The 25,105-nt window shown below is 41.2% G+C and overlaps 2 protein-coding genes across 11 annotated transcripts in view; both read left to right on the top strand.

Moving 5' to 3' along the window:
• scube1 (signal peptide, CUB domain, EGF-like 1) overlaps positions 1–16,696 on the top strand; it is a 118,397-nt gene extending 101,701 nt beyond the window's left edge. For 4 of the 6 annotated variants that reach the window (XM_034290067.1, XM_029116957.2, XM_029116955.2 and 1 more), the window contains 13 exons: positions 191–313; positions 442–561; positions 2,362–2,460; positions 5,263–5,379; positions 5,831–6,013; positions 7,152–7,346; positions 7,487–7,648; positions 10,986–11,153; positions 11,509–11,670; positions 12,076–12,273; positions 12,764–12,916; positions 13,226–13,305; positions 13,467–16,696. In XM_034290067.1, coding sequence (XP_034145958.1) covers positions 191–313; positions 442–561; positions 2,362–2,460; positions 5,263–5,379; positions 5,831–6,013; positions 7,152–7,346; positions 7,487–7,648; positions 10,986–11,153; positions 11,509–11,670; positions 12,076–12,273; positions 12,764–12,916; positions 13,226–13,305; positions 13,467–13,619 — 1,913 coding nt within the window. In that variant the 3' untranslated portion in view covers positions 13,620–16,696. The remainder of the gene's footprint in view (positions 1–190; positions 314–441; positions 562–2,361; positions 2,461–5,262; positions 5,380–5,830; positions 6,014–7,151; positions 7,347–7,486; positions 7,649–10,985; positions 11,154–11,508; positions 11,671–12,075; positions 12,274–12,763; positions 12,917–13,225; positions 13,306–13,466) is intronic. The other 2 variants (XM_034290068.1, XM_029116956.2) reach the window with 1 other exon arrangement.
• A 3,351-nt stretch (positions 16,697–20,047) lies between these two features.
• mpped1 (metallophosphoesterase domain containing 1) overlaps positions 20,048–25,105 on the top strand; it is a 105,567-nt gene continuing 100,509 nt past the window's right edge. For 4 of the 5 annotated variants that reach the window (XR_003777840.2, XR_003777838.2, XR_003777839.2 and 1 more), the window contains exons 1-2: positions 20,048–20,391; positions 22,269–22,743. Coding sequence is in view for 1 of the 5 variants with exons in the window: in XM_029116910.2 (XP_028972743.1) it covers positions 22,571–22,743 (173 nt within the window). In the remaining 4 variants the exon portion in view is untranslated. The remainder of the gene's footprint in view (positions 20,392–22,268; positions 22,744–25,105) is intronic. The other variant, XR_003777837.2, reaches the window with a different exon arrangement.

Below are 25,105 nucleotides of genomic sequence, written 5' to 3'. Positions count from 1 at the left end.
GAGGGGCATTCTATCAGCAGTCAGCACAGTCAATCAGGTGAAGAGCCCAGAGGAACGTGGGCCTTCTCACGCTGAAGAAGTTACACTGCACGTCTGATGAGGTCGATCTGAAAACTGTGACGATACACGGCCATATGAGTGCGCGCACACACATACCTCCTGATTGTTTTCTGTTCTGGTTGCCTCTCAGACATCGACGAGTGCAGTATCAACAATGGCAGCTGTGAGCACGGTTGTGTGAACACCCAAGGAGGCTACGAGTGTGTGTGTCCGCCCAGTCAGAAACTCCACTGGAACAAGAAGGACTGCATCGGTAAGCACCTAAACATCTTCTGGGTGTGTCATAGATGTGTTTCTTCTCCAGTCTTCGGGTGTGTGTGAGCGTGCGCGCTGTCTGTCATCGGTGGTTGTCATGGTGATGTGACCCTCTGTGCTCCTCAGAGGCGGTGAAGTGCTCGCCCAATGGGAAACCAGCGCCACGTGCCCAGCTCAGCTGCGACAAGCGAGGCGGGGTGGAGGTGTGCTCGCTTTCTTGCCCTTCCAACGCTCTCTTCCTTGCAGGTATGCAGCTTATACACAGAAATACCAACAAGTGTTTTGTTGGGATTTCTTCACGGTTAAAACATAGAAATTGAATAGTATTGGGCATGTGACGTTATACATTCAACTTCATCCTGTTTTACATACTGTACATAAAATATAAAACATAACTCAAAGCAACAATTGAATCCCAATGCTACAACTTTCAAACCAATAGAATTAAGCAGAGAAACCGACCATTTCAAAGAAAACTAAATCGATTTTTGCAGTGACTTTGCTTGTCCATCTCTCTGTTTAGAGTATCTTAAAAGTAACTGTCCAGTGTTTCCCAATGTCTTCATAATTATGACCTGTAGCCTTACAATATACCTGTAGTGAAAGGTTTCTCTTATTGTGTTAAACCGCAGAATTTCTGTGCTGGAATTCTGTGGGTGTACCCCAACAGCAGAATGATGTGGGTGTATTACAGTAATTAACAAATATTAGGTCCAATCTAAGTAGAATGCTGAGAGACCAGCTCCTCGTCCTCTGGACTGTTTATTGGCCAGCTCTTTCTGCTCACGAGTTTGTCATCATAATCTATACGGAAAGTACAAGCATTCTTTGGACTGTTTGAGATACAAGTTGATTTTAGTTTTCCTTCCCACAAGTACAGGATGAATGAGCAACACTATTTCACAATTACAGAATATTAACTTTATTAAAAGTGGGATTTTCGCTGGACTTTCATCCTAAACCTCTACCTATTACCTATGTATCCTATGTATTTAATTCCGATGCTGTAGTCCTGAACTACTTCTAACGGCTCTACCTCAAGGACCCCCTACCTATCATTATGCTTGCCTGTCCATGGTTAACTGGGCATTAGCCACCCTGTACATTCTTCTGCCATCTAGAGGTCAAGATTAGTCATCACAGCTTCTCGTCTAGTCATGTCTACTCTTCGGTCAAGAATATCTATTATGGGATTTGTATACAAATGAAAGGCCAAATCAAAGCCAACTCTAACCTTAATCACTGGACAAACAATCCCTTCAGTGGACCATTTCAGATAAATGTCTCAGTATTTCTTCTCGGTAAGTGATTCAGTCTGCTGCTTCTCCCCTGCCGCTGTTAATGGCAATTAAGCTATTGGCTGTCAGTGTAGGTAGTCAGGTTCTTATGTGAATGTGCTCAACACAAACAGACAGACTTCTATAAAATCATTACATTTTTCAAACAAGCCTGCCATGTTCCCGTTAAGACTGCTTTGAGCAGACCAGTTTTCCATTTGACTTGGCTGCAGCAGTGTGAGGATGATGGATAGCTCTCAAACACAAAGTGAAATATTTGTTTTTCTATCTTTCGAGAGAATGTCTTAATTCGGGGCAGAGGTAAGTTGCTTAAATTCTTGTGGTTGCACGTTAAGTCTGGATTCTTCTATAATCATCTCAGGTTTATGATGTCTAAAGTCTTCATCAATGCATTTTGGACTGGATTTCCATGTGCGTTATGTCTCTGTGTGTGTGTGTAAGTGTGTGAGCAAATGAGAATGAGGTGTGCAAGACTGTGTTTTCTTTTATGGTGGGATTCATATGGCAGTCATTTGTCGCTCTTAAATACCAACGATAGTGAGGCCATATAAAACAAATAAAACTATTTTAAACCTCTGTAATCCATCAGAACCGTGTCTAGCCAAGAAAATCACACACAACAAATGCGTGCTCAGATGGTTACACACACACATACACAGAACCATTTCAAGACAATGTCACACTGGTACCTGGATACCAATTTCTGTTGGTAAAGGATCCATGGCTAAATTCCATATTTGTCCCACAGACTCGGAGAACAGTTACACACTCAGCTGTGGTGTCCCAGTGCAACCTGGGAAGGCACCACAGAAGAGGAATGCCACCACAGCCCTGCTTACCTGTGCAGGTAAAAAATGCATTGTGAGAGTCTGAGGCAGTATTTCACAGATTGATTACTCAATTGTGCAGAACACCCTCCAGTAGGTTTCAATTTACACTACAACCACTAGGCCTTTCAGACCCTCAGTATCCACCAGAGAAGAATGCCGTTTCACGTCATTAGCAAACAAATCGTCCCAGTTAGCATACATATTCTCCTTGGCTGCATCACCGAGCACCAGTTTATCTACTGGGTCGTAATCAAACTATATAGAATAGTCTATAAAGAAATAATGAATTACAGAATTTGACATGACATGAATAAGTTTGCGAAAAACCAAGAGGAGTTTTTAGAAAAAGATGAGGTCCATTTCTCCAAATGAATAGGCTATGCGAACAGTGCGTTTTTGCAGGTCTCTCCCTGGGGTTCTAGTGGGGCTACAAAGTTAAATTCGTCACCAATTTATAGCTCCTAGTTTACTGACATATAAGGTTTGTCTATAGGGGACATGAATAAGTTACCGAAAAACCAGTTTTTAGAAAAAGACGAAGTCCATTTACAAAAACAGGGCATTTTTGCAGTACTCTCTCAGGGGTTCTAGTGGGGCTATCAAGTTGATGTTGAATTGTTGAGTAACTTATATCGTTTGTATTACGCTTTAATAGTAGCCTAACTAATATGTTGAATGGTCATGAATATTGCATTTCATTTGTAAGTTCATTCAAATTCATCCAAGGCTCTGATCATTTATCTGGGGGTATCCCGAATACAACCACTGACGTCATGCATTCAGTGAGGGGTGAATAGCGCCTGGGTACCAATGCTAAGTGGCATGTGCTTTTGGCGGATTAAGTTGGAAAATGGTGTAAAAAAAAACAGGTAAATAGTCTCTAAATAGTTTTCCATTTGTTTAGAATTCAGACAACGGAACAATGTAATATACACCTATTTAGGAAAAGTCATGGAAGGAGGAGGGTGTAGCTTTCAAAATGGCAGGTTTATTTTAATTACAAACTCAAACGCCAATTGGCGTAGGCATCTAGTATACATTTCCATCTTGAACTGGGGGAAGTTCCCATGTATGGCCAGATTAATGAAGCAGTGACGAAGAATGGCAGCGAGGTAGAGAGTGAGTGGATGACAGGCTGACCCACCCGCTGGGGTGTAAGTCTTAAAAGTGGTCTGAGGGTTGGGTGAAATAAAATACAGCACCATAAAAGCACTAGTCCTGGAGCGCTGCCTAAGAATCTCACAGCCACCTCGGTCACATGGCCCACTTTTTTTTCATCTACTGTCTCATCACTGGCTAGTCTTACAAGCTCTGCTCCCAGAAATGATAGACGAAGATAATGATAACATTGATTCTGGTTTTGGCCGAATCAAAGTTCAGTCCATCCCCCTGTCTCTGCTTGTGGTGAGCCAGTGGTGTACTGGTAACCGTGTCATCAGTGGTTCCTTGAAAGAGCCACACACACAGCCTCTCAATGGTCTCTCAATGTGCTGTGTGTTTACCTGGCTGTCTTCTCAATGCCCTCTTCACTCACTGTACCTACAAACACAAACACACACTGATGCACACGTGCACAAGTGGGCACGTACACACACATTTGGTTGACCTTCCAGCATGATTTTCTGTATACAAAAGCGCATCCTATAATGCCAAATGTATGTTGGTCAACAGAAGCCACATAAGCCTATTGACAATTGGTAGACAACTTTTCAGCAAATTCATAGATTTACGTTAATTTTGTAAAGTCTACTACTAAGAATGGGTTGGATTGCATGAGTTTTATAGTGTACATTCTGGATAACAATCCAATTTCAACCAAATGTAATTATAAAGCCCTTTTTACACCATCAGTTATCACAAAGTGCTTTACAAAACACCCAGCTTGAAACCCGAAGGAGCAAGCAACAACAGTGTTGAAGCACAGTGGCTAGGAAAAACACCCTGAGAGGGGCCAACATTTTGGAAGAAACCTAGAGAGGAACCAGGCTCAGAGGGGTGACCAGTCCACTTCTGCCTGTGCTGGGGGAACCTTTTAAGAATAGAAGTTGTAATAATTAATAAATGCATATGGGCTGTGTCCAGAGTCTATAAAATCTAATCCAGGTTAGAAGCATGACCAGATGGACAAGGACAGGGACATCCGGTGTGTGGAGGGGTCGGCAGGTGTCTTGATCTGCAACACAGCCAGGAGGACAGGGACAGGGGCAGCAGGAGTCTTAAGAGCCTGGTACTCGGGAGGTGTGGGTCAAGACCTTATGTCCTCCTAAATTTAAACAGAGCAGGAGACAAGGAAAATATAGAGTGCATTCCTTAGGTTTACAAGGATTTACAGTGAAGAAGGACAGCTGACCCTACAGTACTCACCCCAGCACAGTAATATAGTAGCGTAAAATCTAGGGGGGAAGCCAGGGGGGTCCAATGAAACTGTGGACAGGGCCCTACAGGCAGGAAGTCAATCCACCCACATTGCCAAGCATCAACCAAAGGGACACAAATCAAACCCAACCACCCTTAAATGAGGGCAGAGTATTGCCAGCAGCGTTCACCCTAATTACACAATGGGCGGAACGGAGAGACAACAAAAACATGATATTTGGTTTCTCTTGTCAACTTCCGTATATAGAGAAACCTAAATATCCATGAAATGTCTGTTATAAAATTGCTTTTATCTCACTGGATTGGGGAAAGTTGGATTGCATGAGAACTATTGTTTCTGCAATTCATCTAGTTTCCACTGAGAATAATTTCTACTTGCTGCCCTTCTAAAATGTTTCTCTTCTGTTTATGTTTCCATCTTTTTCTATTTGATGCTAATGAAGACACAATAGCCCCGCCCATTAAGCAAAAGGCCCGTTTTAAGATCAAAGATGCCAAGTGTCACTTGAGACCCAGGAACAAGGAGAAACACAGAGAAACGACAAAACCCAGCCTGCAAGGTAAATACTGCAACTACTTACAGATTTTACAGACTGTATTTTATAATAATGCTTCTCCAAATTGATTCTTAACTTTACTTTATACAACCTGTAATTTATAATGCTGCTACTAACTTGGTGAGTTAAATAGAGGGCACCAATTGTATTCAGTAATGGTCAGATTTTGCCTTATGCAGATGGTAAATGGCCAGAGCACATTTACAAGTAATTCATAGACTGCACATTGACAGTGTAAATCCTAAACCCATGAACTCTGCAAATTATTTGTGAACCTTGATTGCATTAGGATCTGGGAGTACATCACTGTTTGCTGGTTTCATGATCCATTTGGAGTCCTTTATATCCAATGTTGTTCAATAAATGTATGTATATTACACACATACAATCAAGACTAAGCATTGCACAAATACTGTTTCAGAACTAACCCTCCATATCTTCCTCCACATCCCAGGGGGGCAGTTCCCCTGTACTGACGACTGCCAAGTGACCTTTGTCAATCTGAAGTGTGACTCATCTAAAAAGCGGCGGCGAGGCCGCAAGTCCCCTTCCAAAGAGGTTTCCCACATCACGGCTGAGTTTGAGATGGAAATGAAAGAGGAGGAAGCGTCAGGTCAGTGTGGCTGTGTAACATCAGGTTAGTGTGGCTGTGTAACATCAGGTTAGTGTGGCTGTGTAACATCAGGTTAGTGTGGCTGTGTAACATCAGGTCAGTGTGGCTGTGTAACATCAGGTTAGTGTGGCTGTGTAATATCAGGTTAGTGTGGCTGTGTAACATCAGGTTAGCGTGGCTGTGTAACATCAGGTTAGCGTGGCTGTGTAACATCAGGTCAGTGTGGCTGTGTAACATCAGGTCAGTGTGGCTGTGTAACATCAGGTCAGTGTGGCTGTGTAACATCAGGTCAGTGTGGCTGTGTAACATCAGGTCAGTGTGGCTGTGTAACATCAGGTTAGTATGGCTGTGTAACATCAGGTCAGTGTGGCTGTGTAACATCAGGTCATTGTGGCTGTGTAACATCAGGTCAGTGTGGCTGTGTAACATCAGGTCAGTGTGGCTGTGTAACATCAGGTTAGTGTGGCTGTGTAACATCAGGTCAGTGTGGCTGTGTAACATCAGGTCATTGTGGCTGTGTAACATCAGGTCATTGTGGCTGTGTAACATCAGGTCAGTGTGGCTGTGTAACATCAGGTTAGTGTGGCTGTGTAACATCAGGTTAGTGTGGCTGTATAACATCAGGTTAGTGTGGCTGTGTAACATCAGGTTAGTGTGGCTGTGTAACATCAGGTTAGTGTGGCTGTATAACATCAGGTTAGTGTGGCTGTATAACATCAGGTTAGTGTGGCTGTGTAACATCAGGTTAGTGTGGCTGTGTAACATCAGGTTAGTGTGGCTGTGTAACATCAGGTTAGTGTGGCTGTATAACATCAGGTTAGTGTGGCTGTGTAACATCAGGTTAGTGTGGCTGTATAACATCAGGTTAGTGTGGCTGTGTAACATCAGGTTAGTGTGTGAGTTATTGTGTGTGCGAACTGATTGAGTATATACCTGTTTTGGGGGTGTGTGCAAAATGAGCTTATTTTAATTGAACTGCTGACAAAACACTGATTTACACTAGTCCTTTGAGTCACATTTAAGCAATCAGTTCAAGCTTACAGTCCAGACATCACGAGGCTTGGACGAACACAGGCTGACAGTATGTGGCCGTCAGATTTCAGGGCAGGGGCAAAGAACAAGACTAGTGACATATTCGATTTTTGGTGTATTCCCCCCACAGACTTGTGTAACGTAGAATGCCTGAGGGAGCGCATGAAGCAGAGGTTACAGAATGCCATGCGTACTCTGAGGAAGTCCATCAACAAGCAGCAGTTCTACATCCATTTCTCTGGTACGGAGTACGAGGTGGCCCAGAAACCTGCCTTGCACATTGAGCATTGCAGCACCGGACAGGTCCTAAGGGACGGGAAGTGTGGTGAGCAATCTGCATGCGGCCCCCTGGGATACAGAGTCATTGTTGCGTACTTTCCCATATATATTGCATTCGTCACAGCTGCGGTGTCAGGCTTGGTTTGATGAGGTGTCTCTTTCTTTGCATGTATCCCTCTCCCTCAGTGAGTTGTGGTATGGGTACCTATTACAGTGGAGATCAAGACCAGTGTGTCCAGTGTCCACCCGGGACATACCAGGACACAGTAGGCCAGCTCTCCTGTGAGCCCTGCCCCAGCATCGAGGGTCAAGGCATCGCTGGGGCCAAGAATGTGTCCCAGTGCGGAGGTGTGTTTGACTGTATGTTTGTGCGTGCGAGTGTCACGGAGAGTGCAGCCTAACATCTTTAGGCTGTCAAGCTTACAATACCATGTGCTATGGTTTGGCACCACCTTTTGGTTGTTGACTGAAATTGCAGATCTGTTTAAAGAAGCTGGGAGTGTTTCAGAAAAGCAGGTTTAACATACTCTGAGTTGAAACCACATCTCTGGGTTGACTGACTCTGACCTGTCAAACTCAGGGTTGATGGTTTCAGAACAGGTGGTAACAATTAGTTCAGTCAACTCTGAGTTAAGTAAACCCTGAGTAAAGCACATGCCCAAGGACATAAAAAGCCCTCATCAATGGAACGCAGATAACATGATTCATCATGGCAACAAGAGAAAAAGGTCTTGGACCCCATACTTCTCCCCAGTGTAGTTAGGTATATTAATGAATGCACATGCAGAATATAAATATATATTCAAGAAAAATTAAGTATCAGCAGCAAAAGAGCGTGAGCTGGCGTGGCAGAAATTTGCTGACACAGACAATACATGAGGATTATAAAAAAAATCACATCTTGAGTCTTCCACTCATTAAACATTTATATAATGTGTGTGTGTGTGTGTGGGTGTAATATCAAGTTCAGAGTTTATTTATCAAATGCACCGAATAACATAGCGTAATTCTGAACAGTGACATTCTTGTGACATGGCACACATCTATGTAGTAAGAATTAAGAAATATATAAAGCGGTAATGTACATAAAATGTAAACTAGCAGCAATTTTAAAGAGAGGAGTATGGGAAATAGGAACAATATGGGTAGAAGTATTGAATATTATAAATATAATGTGAGTGTAATATTCCTATGAATGGTACATACAAAATAATATTCTAATGTACATTAAATGAACATGGAAAGACATCAGAGCATTTGGAATGTTCATTTGTGATCAGTATGATCATGGATCTGTGTTGCTGGTTGAGGATACTTATGGCCTGAGGGAAAAGAACTGTGAGTCTGGAAGTGTGTGATCCGATGCTCCAATAGTGTCGACCAGACAGCAGCAGCAGTGTGAATAGACATAGCCTTGGTGGCTTTGATGTTCTGTGCTTTCATAAGGCATGTGTATGGTAGATGCCTTGCACGGAGTGGAGATGGCAGCTGATGACGCGCTGTGTAGACCACCCACTGGTGGGACTTGCGATCTGAGCAAATACCGTACTAGGCAGTAATGCAGCTTTAGAGGATCAATCAATCAATCAAATTTATTTATAAAGCCATTTTTACAACAGCAGTTGTCATAAAGTGCTTTAGAGAAACCCCAAGGAGCAAACAACAGTAGTGTTGGATTTCAGTGGCTAGGAAAAACTCCCTAAGAAGGCCGAATTTTAGGAAGAAACTTAGAGAGGACCCAGGCTCAGAGGGGCGTCCAGTCCTCTTCTGGCTGTGCCGGGTGAGATATTAAGAGGCCAATTAGAATAATAAATAAATTTCTCTGGGCTAAATCCAGAGACTATTTGATTCTAGACTAGGTCAAAAGTATGACCAGGTGGACAAGGACAGGGATAGCAACTGGCCACCCAAACCAGGTACTCCGCAGGTGTGGACCAGGACCTCATCTCCTCCTAAAATGTAAAACTGGAGGAGACTGAGAACAGTTAGAAAGTGCATTCCTCATATCCCCCAGCACAATAATATAGCAGCGTAACACCTTGGAACTGAGACGGGGTGGTGCTTCAAGTCTTAAAGCTTCATACTAAATAAACTGATTACTGCTTAGACTGATACCTGCAATTCTGTGGATTTCCTTTTTGATTAATCTTCTGGGTCTGTGACTTGGTAACACTACTAAAGTTTACTGAAATGTTTTCGACAGCGACGGTTGCCTTGGACTTATGCTGAGCGTCACCGATGTTATACAGAAAATTGCAACCCAAAGAATTTGTTACAAACTGAGAGCATGTCCACGATATGTATCATAGGAACGATATGAGGGCTGAGAATATTGTTCAGATAAATGATCGATTAACGTTATGAATCGACCATTAATAACATTAATCGATCTGTTTGAGAATAACGTTAATCCTCAAACAGATAATCATTGGGGAATGATAAAACATCCAAGCAGGGTCTCATCATTCTTTCGCCACAGAGACTTCTGCGCAGTAGGCTATTTGACACATTCAGATGGCTTCAGTGAAAACGTAGGAAAAACTCAGTGTTAGTTGGCTAAAACCTGCTATGGAGCAGGTATTAGTATGTTGCCGTAGTAACTGACTCAGAGAAACGCTGAACATTGTTTCCATCAACTCTGAGTCAACTAACTCTAGGTTTTCACTAAACCTGATTTCTAAAATAAAGGGTGTAAAAAATGACAGAAATATTTGTTAAATACCTGTTTTTAAGTGGCAAAACAAAAAACGAAAAATGCACTTCATTAGGTTTGACAATAATTTGGGTTTTTCAGTGTTTTTCTTTTCATGACATGCTTTCAGATGTCATCAAAAGACTTCTGAAAGCGAATCATCCTAATATATATATGCACAGGCAAAGACCGTGGTGTTGTGCCTGGAGACGTGGGTGTACCCTAATTTGTTAACTATCAAAACGTTCTGTTCTCCCCTCGTACTTAGATTTCAACCTGTTATTTCCATCCATGTCAATTAAACCACTGTAACAATAACGTGTGTGCAAAATGCATTTTCCACTTGCTAATTACATTTCCGAAATTCCATGTTTACCATAGGCTACCGTGTACAACATTGTTTATGAATAATAGTCGGCACTATCAACATTGTAAGCAAAACATTATATGTTCCATTATCCTTATTTGATATGTTGATTTGTTTACTAATGAGGGTTAATTAGGGAATCATTGTGATATGACAAAAACATGGGCATTTTGTTGATTAAAATGGTTCACTGTTTTTGTCATTTTGACAATAACTAGACAAAATCATTATTCAAATTCTATAAATGTGACTAAAACTGAAAGGTATTTTTGTCAAAATGACTAAAACGGGACTAAATTTAAAAAAAATTGCCAAAATTAACACTGGAAGACAACCATCTATTTGAGACATTTTCCGTTTCCTCCTCTAGAGTACGCCAAACACAAGGATTTGGAAGTTCCCAGTAGAGATCAGCCCCATTAGATAACCCAAACCCTAACTTGGTAGAACATGAGACTCTTAATGGCATGGTTCTGGACTCAGATCCCACATTGAACACATCATTTTGGTTTCAGATGGGATTTTCCAAATCTTACCAGCGAGAAAACAAAATACAGAAGTTGATGAGATTTATGTTAAATAGCCTAGTCATGCCCTATGCACGTGCCCCCTTTCCCTACCTCCAGGCCAGTGTCCGGCGGGTCAGTATTCATCAGATGGCTTTCGCCCGTGCAACCCGTGTTCCCTGGGCTCGTTCCAGCCAGAGCCGGGTCGCGTTCTCTGCTTCCCCTGTGGAGGAGGCCTCATGACCAAATTTGAGGGATCAGTCGCCTTCAGGGACTGTGAGGCTAAAGGTAACATGCCAAGAAAGATATTGTGTGTACATTTTATTCCATCTTGGTGGGGACTAAAAGTTCCCACAGGGATAGTAAAACAAGAATAAATTTGTGGGGGAAAATAATCGGTTTAGGGGTTGGGTTTAGGGAAGTATTTACAATTGGGGTTATGGTAAGTTAGACTTAAGGTTAGTGGTTTAGGGTTAGGGTAATAGTTAAGGATTTTTAGTAAATTCGTTTTTGGATTAAGGTTAGGGCAAATAGGATTTTAAATGAGAATAATGTTTGGAGTCTGCACAAGAATGGTAAAACCTGTGTATGACTGTGTGTGTGTGTGTGTATTTATTATTGTCATATTTGTTTGTATCCATAGTGCACTGTGCTCCTGGACATCATTACAATTCCAGCAACCACCGCTGTATCCGCTGCCCAGCCGGCACATACCAATCAGAGTTCGGGCAGAACTATTGCATCAACTGCCCTGGCAACACCACCACCGACTTTGATGGCGCCACCAATGTCTCCCACTGCAAGAGTAAGGCTGGACATACATACTTTAAGATAACTTCACCTTGGCTTGCATTATTTTCAGGCCCTTTCAATAAATTAGCTGGTTGTCCAGAAATCCTGATTGCAGAATTCCAGATTTACTGTTTATTCCTAGACCAAACCATGGAATTGACTGTAATAAATGTCCATTGAATTGGACCTTCAGTGGGGATTATTATTTCAGTCTTGCACAGTATAACATTGGATGGTCAAAGATGTGTCAAATTACCAATTAAAAACAGTCCCAATTTAGATTTAGTGTTTAATAATGCTGAAGCAGGTAATACATTTGACATGAAATACATTAATGTATTTCAAATTATTCAAATGTTTGTTTTATGTTCTAGCCTAAGCTGTAGTTAATAAAAACGTACTCTTGCCATTGTCTCAGACCAGGTGTGTGGGGGTGAGCTGGGGGATTACACAGGCTACATTGAGTCTCCTAACTACCCCGGCGACTACCCATCCAATGTAGACTGCATCTGGACCATCAACCCTCCTCACAAGAGACGCATCCTCATCGTGGTGCCGGAGATATTCCTTCCAATCGAAGACGAGTGTGGAGATGTGCTCGTCATGAGGAAGAGTGGTACATACATACAACAAGGAATTCACCAGGAAATCATTAGCCCATAATCCAATCAAATCCTAGTCAACAAAAATAATTTAGGATTTTCTCTTACACAATCTGGAACAATCCTATAAGATGTTTATTGGAGTTGTCACGTTGGATGTCTTCTAATAGCATCTGTATATGAATGATCACTATTACATTGTTTCTTCACATTTTTTAATGGATTTATATTGAAATGTATTTTATACGATTTTTACTGGAGATTGCATATACGAATTTCAGAGGAATTTACATTTCTACAGAATGGTTGCAAATCATGATAGAAAATCATGGGTAAAAGCATTACATTTTTATCAGCCAGACTTGCAATTAGATTGTTCAATCATTTTGTCTAGTCCTACAGCTATATCAATATTAATTTATTAATTTAATTTAACCTGATCCTAAACTGTTGGTTGATAAAAAAAAATTGTCAATAACATTCCCCACTCTTTATTTACCGTAGCCCTGCCCACCTCCATCACCACCTATGAGACATGTCAAACATATGAGCGGCCAATCGCCTTCACCTCCCGCTCCCGTAAGCTCTGGATCCAGTTCAAGTCCAATGAAGGCAACAGTGGCAAGGGCTTCCAAGTACCCTATGTCACCTATGATGGTCAGTCACTTAAAAACTTTCCTTTATTTTGACAGTGATTCTATACCAAGGGAGCCCCATCTGCACACAAATTCCAATGTATAATAGAATATGAATATAGACAATTATAAACACAGTTGGATGCTTTTACTTCTGATGAGCAATTTTCCTACCTATAAATACAGTAAATTACACACCCTCAAATATACTGAAATGAAACACTTTTAGCATTTTCTTATTTTTAGAGTTGAACCAACTCATGGGTCTCAAGGGAAATTACACAGCGCCTAATACAATACAAAGCGTGTTTTCACTTGTGTTGGTTTGCAGAGGACTACCAACAGCTGATAGAGGACATAGTCCGGGACGGCAGGCTGTACGCCTCCGAGAATCACCAGGAAATACTGAAAGTAAAAAAACAACATATTGTCCAATGCATGCATGTAAAATATACTATAATTATTATACACAAAAGAAAAAATTATTTATTGATGACTATGTATCCTTCATCAGACCCTCACTCCATCTCTCTGACTGTCCCTTTCCCACTACCGTCCTCTCCTCCCTGCAGGATAAGAAACTCATCAAAGCCCTTTTTGACGTGCTGGCTCACCCACAGAACTACTTCCGGTATACAGCCCAGGAGTCCAAAGAAATGTTCCCACGCTCCTTCATCAAATTCCTGCGCTCCAAAGTCACACGCTTCCTACGGCCATACAAATAGACCAATACACCCACAGTCAGTTACCCAGACACCAACACCAACTGATTATCCTCTGCCCACCGCGCCCTTTTCACTACTTAACTCTTCCAAACTCTACAACGCGCCCCGTCGACATCCCCATGTGTTATACGCCCCACCTTTGTTATCCTCCATTTTTCTGAAAAATCCTTCCCGAATCTAACCCCTTTCTTCAACACCCTCTTTTCCCTATTCACTCATATCTCCCCACACCCCTGTCAAACCCTATCCAGAGTTCCTCCTGCTTGCTGTCCCTATATTTCCTGCACAGGACCACGGAACTGCCTTTCCCTTTTTTTGGGGGATATTTCTACAGTCCTTACTTTTATTTTGGTTAAGTGTTGTTGTTTTTTTGGTTATATTTATATGTTAGAACCTACAGAAGCCCACATCATGGATGTTTTATGAAATATGTACATACAGACATGTTGTCTACCAGTAACAATGTATGTGTATACGTGTACGTACATATGTATATACTATATGTTTGTGTATTCACACAGTATGTGGTAATATCTTTTTTTAGATATTTTGAAAGGCCCCTGGTGTGCACAAGATGGATTTCTCAAAATGCTTGGTGCACCTTTATGTCATTTGATGTAAACATTTTCAATGTCTAAAGACATTTCTAAGTTCAGCCTCCCAGAACATTCCACTTCCAGCTAAGTATAACTGAGTACAGTGAACGTACGCTTTTAAATATGTTTTTTTTTTAAAGTTATATAGCGAGATGATAAAACTACCTGCAAGTAACTGACGTTACTATAGAAAGAAATGTATGTGATGTAACTAATATTTGGAACTTTAATTGCACTTGAATTTTATATTTTAAACTGTAGAAAAAAATCTAAGTTACATTTTTCCTATGTTTTGTGTTGTATAAAAATTTATCACCTTTGTTGTAGCAAAAAGGGAGACAATTGTCCCCTTTTATTCTCACCACACCAGTAACCCATAACCCAAACCCCAGCATTCAAAATATATAGACAGACACCATCAAACAGAAATTTGTCCTGAAACATTGGTATTGCTAAAACAAATTATTTAAAGGGATTTTCCTTAATGATGCAATACTACGGATGTTTCCGTCTCCTCAATCTGCTTCATCCCTTTAAGACCCATCTAACTAGTTGCCAGAGAAAAGGGGCGTTATGTGTAAAGCTTCTTATATGATGGCACTAAGTGAACGCCTAAAACCACCTGTTTTTCATTGGTCCACTGGACTTCTCCCAAAGTCTCATTGACTCCAGACCATTGATTTAATATCTAAACAAAACTGTTAGTTTGTTTATTGTTGTGCGCAATGCTATTGGAGGAAATATGTATTGTAAGAGAAAGAGACCGTCGGTTTCGAGGTGAATGTAGTGACGTAAATATGGAGCAGAAGTCTGTTCGAAAGTATTGTAACGAGAGTGTTTGTATGTCCATAGCACTTGCAGCTGTAACTATCACCCAGAGAGCACCTGTATTGAGTAGGTGAGCTCTTCAGAACTGACCAAAAATTGTCAAAATGTCCTAGCAAATAAATGCTTATGGTTCTTTCCACTCTCTTAGCAAGTCAGTTTGAATATATAACAGACTTATTACACTGCTAATACGCCGCTACTACATTGTTAAAAAATCATCTACAAATTCTTTGTGCTGGGCACAAGGACGATATGCATAATTATATGGCTTGTATCTTTTTACTTTGAGGCCATATACTGAAGGCCACTGAATAGGGTTCAGATAAGTCACTTATTCATAAATTCAGTGTTGTGCCCTAATCTAGTCTAATAGTCACCCTACTGTTGTTTAGTAGAGCTGATTCTGATCTGGTGGTTCAGCATTGACAGGATATCTGTCAACCAACCCCAATCAGAAGAATCCAATTACCTACAGTAGGTTTGCGGCAGAAAACATTACTGGTCTTCAAATCCAGACGTTAGAGGGTGCGGTCTGGAGGAAGGACCTTGCACCAAGATTTCAAGTAAACAAGAGCGGATGAAGAAAGGATTTGATAGCTAATAATGTTTTCACATTCAACTAAGTTGTTTATCCTCTCAGTTCACTCAAAATGGCAGCCACACCCAGAGGCTTAGCCAATGATGGTGGAGAAAATGGGACATCGCACTCCCCAATATTTGCTGGTGGACCCTGAGCCCCTCTGGTCTAGTTTTTGTCTGACGCCCTGAGGAGCGGATGCCCCGAAGCGAGACCTCACGGTTTAATTTTTTCTGGTTGGGGTCTGTGACAAGTGTGAAGGGAAGAGTAAGTATACCAGAATCAGTTCATCCCACACTAAAGTGGGCATGCCAGATATTATGGAGGAACAGTGAGGTGACACAGGAAAACATGCCCACCGAAGAGAGGGAACACCCAGTGACACAGACAGTGACCCCTGAAATCATTTTTTGTTATGGTTAACAGCTTAAGTCATTCATCTTCATTTACCACCATCTTTGGCACAGATATATGTTGGTACAGTGCGCCCACCTCCTCTAGAGAGATGTTGTGGGTGTTTAGTGTGGTCAAAGGTCAAGTATGGGGTGCTTATATTTGTCCTGTTTAACACATGTGCAAGTGTGTAGTTGTGAAATGGAAATGTATTTTTTGATTATCCCATTCTCCCTCTTGAGAGTAGGGTCACTGCCAGGGATCAGCATTTTTTGACAGCGACCCTTGGGGGCTATGATGTTGATGATAATGGTTATGATGAAAATCGGTATGAAATGCTCTAAAATGTATGATAGACTTTTACTGAGAATGTATTTTATTGTGTGTGGGTTTGACATGTGTGTGTGGAACTGATACAGAAAGAGTGTATGTCTTATGAAAGGATGTACTGTATTGTGTACATGTATGTGTGCAACAGAGATGTGTGCGTGTGAGTGAGAGAGCGAGCTAGAGAAAGAGAGACTCTGTATTTAGTTTAGTCAGTTTTATAGAGGAATAATTTTAACGTGTGTGTTAGTCAGTTGTACCCAAAGAGAGAAACTGTATCACAGTGTTTTGCCATTGTTTGGTCCATGGAAATTCAGTAAAGAACAAATTCAAATAAAACAGTAGCAGAAAAACAATTCCACATGTTCAACCAATTTTCCTTATTTTTGTATACCGTTAATATTTTCTTTAAATTTTTCTCATTATCTATACATGATGCCTCCATGCCACATAATGGAGAATGCTTCCATAAGTGTCTGGATAAATTCCTTAGCTATGGTATATTGGCTATATATATTGGCTATATACCACAAACCGCAGAGGTCTCTTGTTGCTATTTTAATCCATTTACCAACAAAAACAAAGAAAAATGCTTACTCTCATTGTATATGGTATCATATACTGTAGCGCACCTTACAGTCAATCGGTATCCAGGGTTAAACTAGCTAACATTTCCACACAACTATTTAAGTGCAAAGTGATACTGAGCTCAGGTTACTGAAAAAATAAAACATATCTGCTCCATAATTAAAAAAATTCTAGATCAACTGGAAACTGTAAGGGAATGGAATTTGCATCACAGCCAATTTAGCATTTTGGTTTTCCTGTTTTAGCTGCATGGTTTTTAATTTCATCTGACAGCCAGATCTGGATTTCTTTTGAACTTTACATGACTCTTTATCAATCCTGTGAATCTCTAGGCAAATGAGAGTGGTTTATGTGTAGATAGGGCTTATCTTCTTTGTCTCCCATTAGTTCTCATCTGGCACCAGCATCAATTCTTTAAAATTCATAATGTATTTTGATTAAGTCAGAGTTTAGTTTGAGAACAAGTGTTAGTTGTTTGTTTGACTGTAGCTTCATTAGAAATTATAGTTTCAAGATTAGTTCAATGTTGGCCTAATAGGTCTTAGTGTCCAAAGGCATCTTTCATCCAGGAGGTGGTGCATTCACACAAATAATTAAAACAAATCAGTGATGCTTACTCACTATGTCCACATTTTCAGCATGATTCTTCTACGTGATTCTGTATTTATTTTTTTTAATTTATTTTAAACAATTGTAGAAAATGTGAGGGAGAATGTTGTTACAACTATAGTAAAATAACAAGCCAAGCCTCATATTAGCAACTACACAAAAAAGGTTGAAATGTGTCCTCAGAAGCATATCCCACAAGTCACCTTGATTCTTATCACGCTCCTGTCAACCAGGAAGTACACACAACACAGGCCAGTAACCACAACTGAGCTTGTAAGCACACAATCTAACAACAGGAGTTGCTACAGCATGACAAGACAAGGCTACCCCTGTGCGACTCCAACTCCACAAACGACAGAAGGTACTGATCCAATGCAAGACACTTGCATATCGTCAATAGGCTGCAACCAATTTAAAAATATGACATCTTTTGAAAATACAGTTAGGTCCGGAAATATTTGGACACTGACATAATTTTGGCTCTGTATACCACCACAATGGATTTGCAAGGAAACAACCGAGATGCAAATGAAGTGCAGACTTGCAGCTTTAATTCAAGGGGTTGAACAAAAATATTGTATGAAACGTTCAGGAATTGCAACCATTTTCATACACAGTCCCCTTATTTCAGGGGCTCAAATGCAATTGAACACATTAACACAATCATAAAATGTTAATTTTTAATACTTTGTTGATAATCCTTTGCAGGCAATGACTGCTTGAAGTCTGTAACACATGGACATCACCAAATGCTGGGTTTCCTCCTTTGTGAGGCTTTGCCAGGCCTTTGCTGCAGCTGTCATCAATTGTTGTTTGTTCGTGGGTCAATTGTTGTTTGTAGTTCTGTCTTCAGCAAGTGAAACGCATGCTCAATCAGGTTGAAATCAGGTGATTGACTCGGCCATTACAGAATATTCCACTTCTTTGCCTCCTGGGCTGCTTTCGCAGTATGTTTTGGGTCATTGTCCATCTGTAAAGTGAAGCGCCATCCAATCACCTTCACTGAATTTGGCTGAATCTGAGCAGACAATATCCCTATACACTTCAGGAATTCATCTGGCTTCTTCTGTCTTCTGTCACATCATCAAATACACACTAGTGACCCAGTGCCTTTGGAATCATGAACTGTTCCAAGGCTTCTCTATACTTTTTTCTTGCCATCATTCTGGTACAGGTTGATCTTAGTTTCATCTGTCCAAAGAATGCTGTTCCAGAACTGGGCTGGCATTTTTAGATGTTTTTTGGCAATGTCTAATCTGGCCTTTACTATCTTGAGGCTTATGAACGGTTTACATCTTGTGGTGAACCCTCTGTATTTGCTCTTGTGAAGTCTTCTCCTTATGGAAGACTTGGATAACGATATGCTTACCTCCTGGAGAGAGTTCTTCACTTGGCAGGATGTTGTGAAGAGGTTTTTCTTTACCATGGAAAGGATCCTACGATCATCCACCATTGTTGTCTTCCGTGGAGGTCCAGGTCTTATTGAGTTGCAGAGCTCACCAGTGCATTCTTTCTTTTCTCAAAATGTACCAAACTGTTGATTTGGTCACTCCTAATGTTCCTGCGATTTCTCAGATGGATTTTTTTGCGGCCTAAGAATGGCTTGTTTCACTTGCATTGAGAGCTCCTTTGACCACATGTTGTGGGTTCACAGCAACAACTTCCAAATGCGAATGCCTCACCTGGAATCAACTCCAGACCTATTACCTGCTTAATTGATGATGAAATATCAAAGGAATAGCCCATACCTGTCCATCAAACAGCTTTTCAGTCAATTGTGCAATTACTTTTGGTCCCTTGAAAAAGAAGAGCTACATTTTAAAGAGCCAATTTGAATGTGAATACTCTCAAATTAAAGCTGAGAGACTGTACTTTAAGCCCATATTCATTATTGAACTGTAACTTTAATATATTTTGGTAAACAGACAAAATAACAAAACATTTGTCAGTGTCCAGTTATTTCCGGACCTAACTGTACTTCCCATTAAGTAAGGGCATTGGAGTGAGTTTAATATGAACGGGGACCTATATAATATTTTTTTGCAAAGTGATCTTATAATTGGGGGCACCGACTTACATGCTTCCAATGTTTGGTGGAACATGTCCAACCCTTTCCCCCCTTGCTTCTCAAGGATGTGTGAAGTGTTCCAAAATGTGCAGGACTAGGTTATTAGTTGACCAATTTGATGCAGGTGTGTTTCAACTGGAATTGTAACTGTCTGGTTTAAATAGCAATGTGAAACACAGGTTCATGGCAACAATAAAATGTGGAGAAATTGTGATATAAATTCAATTCAGATGTTACATATTTTTTTTATTTTATCAAAAGGTTTGCAGTGGTCTTATGAAATTCTGTTTAATTCTGAATGGGGGGGGGGGGGGGTATATGGCCAATAGGCTACACCGAAGCTATTGGCCATATACCCCCGGCACTCCGCGTTGTGTCGTACTTACAACAGCCCATATTGGGTATATACCACACCCCCTCGTGATTTTTTAGTCGTATCTCTTTGGTATTGTCCATAAAACAGGCTTGTCAGACATCAATTGTTAACTGCTCAGACACCTCCCCCTTTGCATTTTGCTGTTCATCCAGCAGTAGGCGACGAAAGAATACAGACCAAATCAGAGAGATTTGGAAAGATCCAGAGCTAGAACACATTCCCCACAAGGCGGGAGATCTCCGCGAGAGTCGAAGCGCAAACCAGAACACCACGCGGTACACGTTCAAACAGACCAGCGCGACTCACCAGCTGCTGTCTCCCTCCACTGTTCACTACATCACGAGATCAACCGGACCATCGGTTCATCCAGTTCCAGAAAGGCTCATCTCACCAGAACTGGGGAAACACAGGTAGGTTCAGTGGATGCTGCGGTGTCTGCTTACAAGCAAATTGCTGTTTCCGTTTGCATGGTGGGCTAAATAATTCTGATGAGAGAGATTATTGACTTGTAGGCATATTCTATATGTATTTTAATCCAACTGAAACGTAGTTCTACTTTCCAAAGGTTATACCTGAATCTTGTCCATGAAGGTAATTCTGGACCCAGTCACTCCACCCTTTTAGCTGGTCCCAGAACGCTTTTATTATTGATCACATTTAACAGTTTTTGATACTAGCATGAAATGCTGTTCAATATCGGCATTTAACGGCACGACTAAATTATATATATATATAGAGAGAGAGAGAGATCCTAATAAACTAATTAACTATTACATCTCCATGTCTTTGGTTATAGTTTTTTCTTCTAAACATAGCTTTCTGAATTCCTTTTGTCTGATGTTATTCCTTTGTTTGCAAGACTAATTTAGTTTATGCATATTTTATGAAATTTAAAACAGTTATTGTAAAAATAAGAAATACTATTACCTTCATTTACAAAACATCAGTGAAATAAATGTACTGTTTTGTATGCAGTGATTAGTTTGAAAATTCTCTTGATAATAAGATGTGAACAACTTTCTCATGCACATTTTATAATGTTTGTATTGTATTAATCTAACAGAGTGGTTAGCTTGTTCCTATTCTCCCTATCTTTATGTTGTCATGGGACAGGTGTAAATGCTCCAAATGTCCAGAAGCTAAAATCAAATCAGACTCTCTCAGCCATCAGTCATTATAGGACTTCTATACACACTCTCTCTCATACACACACACGTATATTTGTGTATCCAAACATATGTGTGTGTGTATATATATATGTATATGTATATATGTATATATGTATATGTTTGGATACAAAATATGTGTGTATGTAGGTATATATACACACACACATACACACCAAGTCCATTCTTACACAGCAAATAAAACATATCTGACTAATGGTGTGTGTCTTTACCAGTGTGTGTGGAATAGCCTACAAGCAAATGAAGGAACATTGTCACTAGATTTTATAGGACTGCTTCTCTAGGTCGTTAAATCTGAGCGTCTGCTGTCTGTGCTGAAGAAGAGACTGCATCAATCAACTCCTCGTGCCTATTCATTTATCAAACCATCTCTTTCCACCATGTTCTCTGTCACATCTTTCTTCATCATCTTCCTTTCTCTACTCAGTCCTGTTACTGTTCTTATGTGGCTGTCCATTTGGCACAATATTGTCACTGGTATTTTTTCTCACTGTGTACCATGTTCTCAGCATCTGCTAATGCCCCCTTCTGCTCCAACTTACAGAGTGAGAATGTCTGGGACTGCCACACTCATACACCATGTAGCCATGGGCACAAATGTGTGTGTTGCTGTTTTATTCTCCAACAAGTAACATGGCACACTGACATCACAGAAGCTCAGTCCTGGATGACTCCATCTAGCCCTACTTTATCCTCAAATTATCACCATCCGTTTCCTTCTGTCTCCCACCAGATGTATGAATTCCTACTAGAACCCCTGAAGCTGAGTTTTAATTTAAACACTGTTCTAAAATGCAAAATCTAGTTTGTCTGTCTGACAGCTGTAATGCCATGCAATGGCCATGGGGGTTATACTATGCACTTTTGGTTCATGTTTTTTTCTAACTGCGAGTATAAATATATTAGAATATGCTATTTAGCAGATGCTTTTATCCAAAGCAACTTAGACATGCATGCATTTATTTTTACCTCTGGCTGGCCGTAGAAGGAATCAAACCCGCAATATTTGACGTGGCAGGCTGTATGCTCTATCAACTGAGCCACAAAGAAACAGATTGGCTTTGCATTCCCACTCTGTGGTCTGCTCTGTGTGTGTGCAGGAGCAACAGGGAGATACCGAACTGGAGGTGGATATGCTTGGTCAGTGGCCCAGCAGAGTGTCATCAAGGTGGGTCGAGCTGTGAGGACAGTGGGCCTCTCTCTGGTGGGTCAACCCGCAACGCTGTCTGCTCCAGCAGCCTTCGCTCCCAGTCCCAACTACTGTGTTTGCCAGGTCCAGGCCGCTTCCATCCAAGGCAAGACCACGTCTCTCCCAGGCCAGCTAAGAGTGGGTTAGCCTCAGCCCAATATACCTGTTCTCCCAGCCCAGCCCAGAAGCAGCTCCACTGTAGATTCCAGGAGCATGGCCTTCACCCTGTCGGAAATAATGGCAGCACGGCGGCAGCAGCAGTCCCAGGCCCAGCGGACAGCAGGCAGGGCCGCAGTAGAGGTGGATGAGTACAGCACCAATCCCACCCAGGCCTTCACCTTCTACAACATCAACCAGGGACGCTTCCAGCCCCCGCATGTTCACATGTAAGTGAAACGTTTCACCCAGTTCAGTTTGGCTTCAACATTAGAATGTGTTAGCTGGCAAATAAAGATTACATTTTTGCAATGACCATCTCCGACTTTTCCAAAAATCTTTTGAAACCTATAGTTAAAGACCAGATGAAGGATATAAACGATCTGGAAGGATTCTGTGGAGAAAGGGTCAAAGGCAGAGTTTCTTAAACCCACGTCTGTGGACCAGTTCTTTCCCGTGAAGGAATACCTATGGTCTGTGGCATATCCCGCTTGAATTGCACTGACACTTCCAGAACCGGAGTTATGCAAATAAATAAACACAGACGCTGTTAACGGTGGGCTTTCTATTTCTCTCCTAGGAATTTGAGTATAGGACAGTTTCAGCTATTAGCAATTATCCTACCGTATATCTCAAGAAATGTGTTCCATGGGAACTATTGTATAAACCGAAAATACGTTCTATGCCAACATATCTAGTGCCATTACGTCGATCAAGAACGTTATATATCAATCCACCTTTTGAATGGCCACACGCGGCACTCTCCATACAGGTTTTCGTATTGTATTATTCTTTTAAAAACAAAAGATTTTGCTTGAGTGGGGATGTTGAGTGGGGATGGTCTACATACAGTAGGGAGAACAAGTACTTGATACACTGTCGATTTTGCAGGTTTTCCTACTTACAAAGCATGTAGAGGTCTGTAATTCTTATCATAGGTACACTTCAACTGAGAGAGACGGAATAAAAAAAAATCCAGAAAGTTATTTTGTATGATTTTTAAATAATTAATCTGCATTTTATTGCATGACATAAGTATTTGATCACCTACCAACCAGTAAGAATTCTGGCTCTCACAGACCTGTTAGTTTTTCTTTAAGAAGCCCTCCTGTTCTCCACTCATTACTTGTATTAACTGCGCCTGTTTGAACTCGTTACCTGTATAAAAGACACCTGTCCACACACTCAATCAAACAAAGTCCAATCTCTCCACAATGGCCGAGACCAGAGAGCTGTGTAAGGACATCAGGGATACAATTGTAGACCTGCCCAAGGCTGGGATGGGCTACAGGACAATAGGCAAGCAGCTTGGTGAGAAGTCAACAACTGTTGGCGCAATTATAAATAAATGGAAGAAGTTCAAGATGACGGTCAATCTCCCTCAGTCTGGGGCTCCATACAAGATCTCACCTAGTGGGGCATCAATGATCAAGAGGAAGGTGAGGGATCAGCCCAGAACTACACAGCAGGACCTGGTCAATGACCTGAAGAGAGCTGGGACCACAGTCTCAAAGAAAGCCATTAGTAACACACTACGCCGTCATGGATAAAAATCCTGCAGCGCAAGATCCCCCTGCTCAAGCCAGCGCATGTCCAGGCCTGTCTGAAGTTTGCCAATGACCATCTGGATGATCCAGAGGAGGAATGGGAGAAGGTGATGTGGTCTGATGAGACAAAAATAGAGGTTTTTGGTCTAAACTCCACTCGCCATGTTTGGAGGAAGAAGAAGGATTAGTACCACCCCAAGAACACCATCCCAACCTTGAAGCATGGAAGTGGAAACATCGTTCTTTGGGGATGCTTTTCTGTAAAGGGGACAAGACGACTGCACCGTATTGAGGGGAGGATGGATGGGGCCATGTATTGCGAGATCTTGGCCAACAACCTCCTTCCCTCAGTAAGAGCACTGAAGATGAGTCGTGGCTGGGTCTTCAAGCATGACAACAAACCGAAACACACAGCCAGGACAACTAAGGAGTGGCTCCATAAGAAGCATCTCAAGGTCCTGGAGTGGCCTAGCCAGTCTCCAGACCTGAACCCAATAGAAAATCTTTGGAAGGAGCTGAAAGTCTGTATTGCCCAGCGACAGCCCCGAAACCTGAAGGTTCTGGAGAAGGTCTGTATGGAGGAGTGGGCCAAAATCCCTGCTGCAGTGTGTGCAAACCTGGTCAAGAACTGCAGGAAATGTATGATCTCTGCAATTGCAAACAAAGGTTTCTGTAGCAAATATTATGTTCTGCTTTTCTGATGTATCAAATACTTATGTCATGCAATAAAATGCAAATTAATGCAATCAATGTGATTTTCTGGATTTATGTTTTAGATTCCATCACTCACAGTTGAAGAGTACCTATGATAAAAATTACAGACCTCTACATGCTTTGTAAGTACGAAACACTGCCGATTTTGCAGGTTATCAAATACTTGTTCTCCCCACTGTAAATTGCCTTATTTGGATAGGTGACATCCTACAAAAATATTGGATTATTACCATAAACATCGATTTATTTTTCTAAATATATAACAATGTAATGGCAACTAGATATGTTGGCATAGAACGTAATTGCGGTTTTTACAATAGGTACCAGTGAA

Source organism: Esox lucius, chromosome 23 (assembly GCF_011004845.1).
Source record: "Esox lucius isolate fEsoLuc1 chromosome 23, fEsoLuc1.pri, whole genome shotgun sequence".
Taxonomy (NCBI): domain Eukaryota; kingdom Metazoa; phylum Chordata; class Actinopteri; order Esociformes; family Esocidae; genus Esox; species Esox lucius.
Note: the sequence above shows the minus strand (reverse complement) of the source record. Positions and strands in the feature narration are given on the sequence as shown.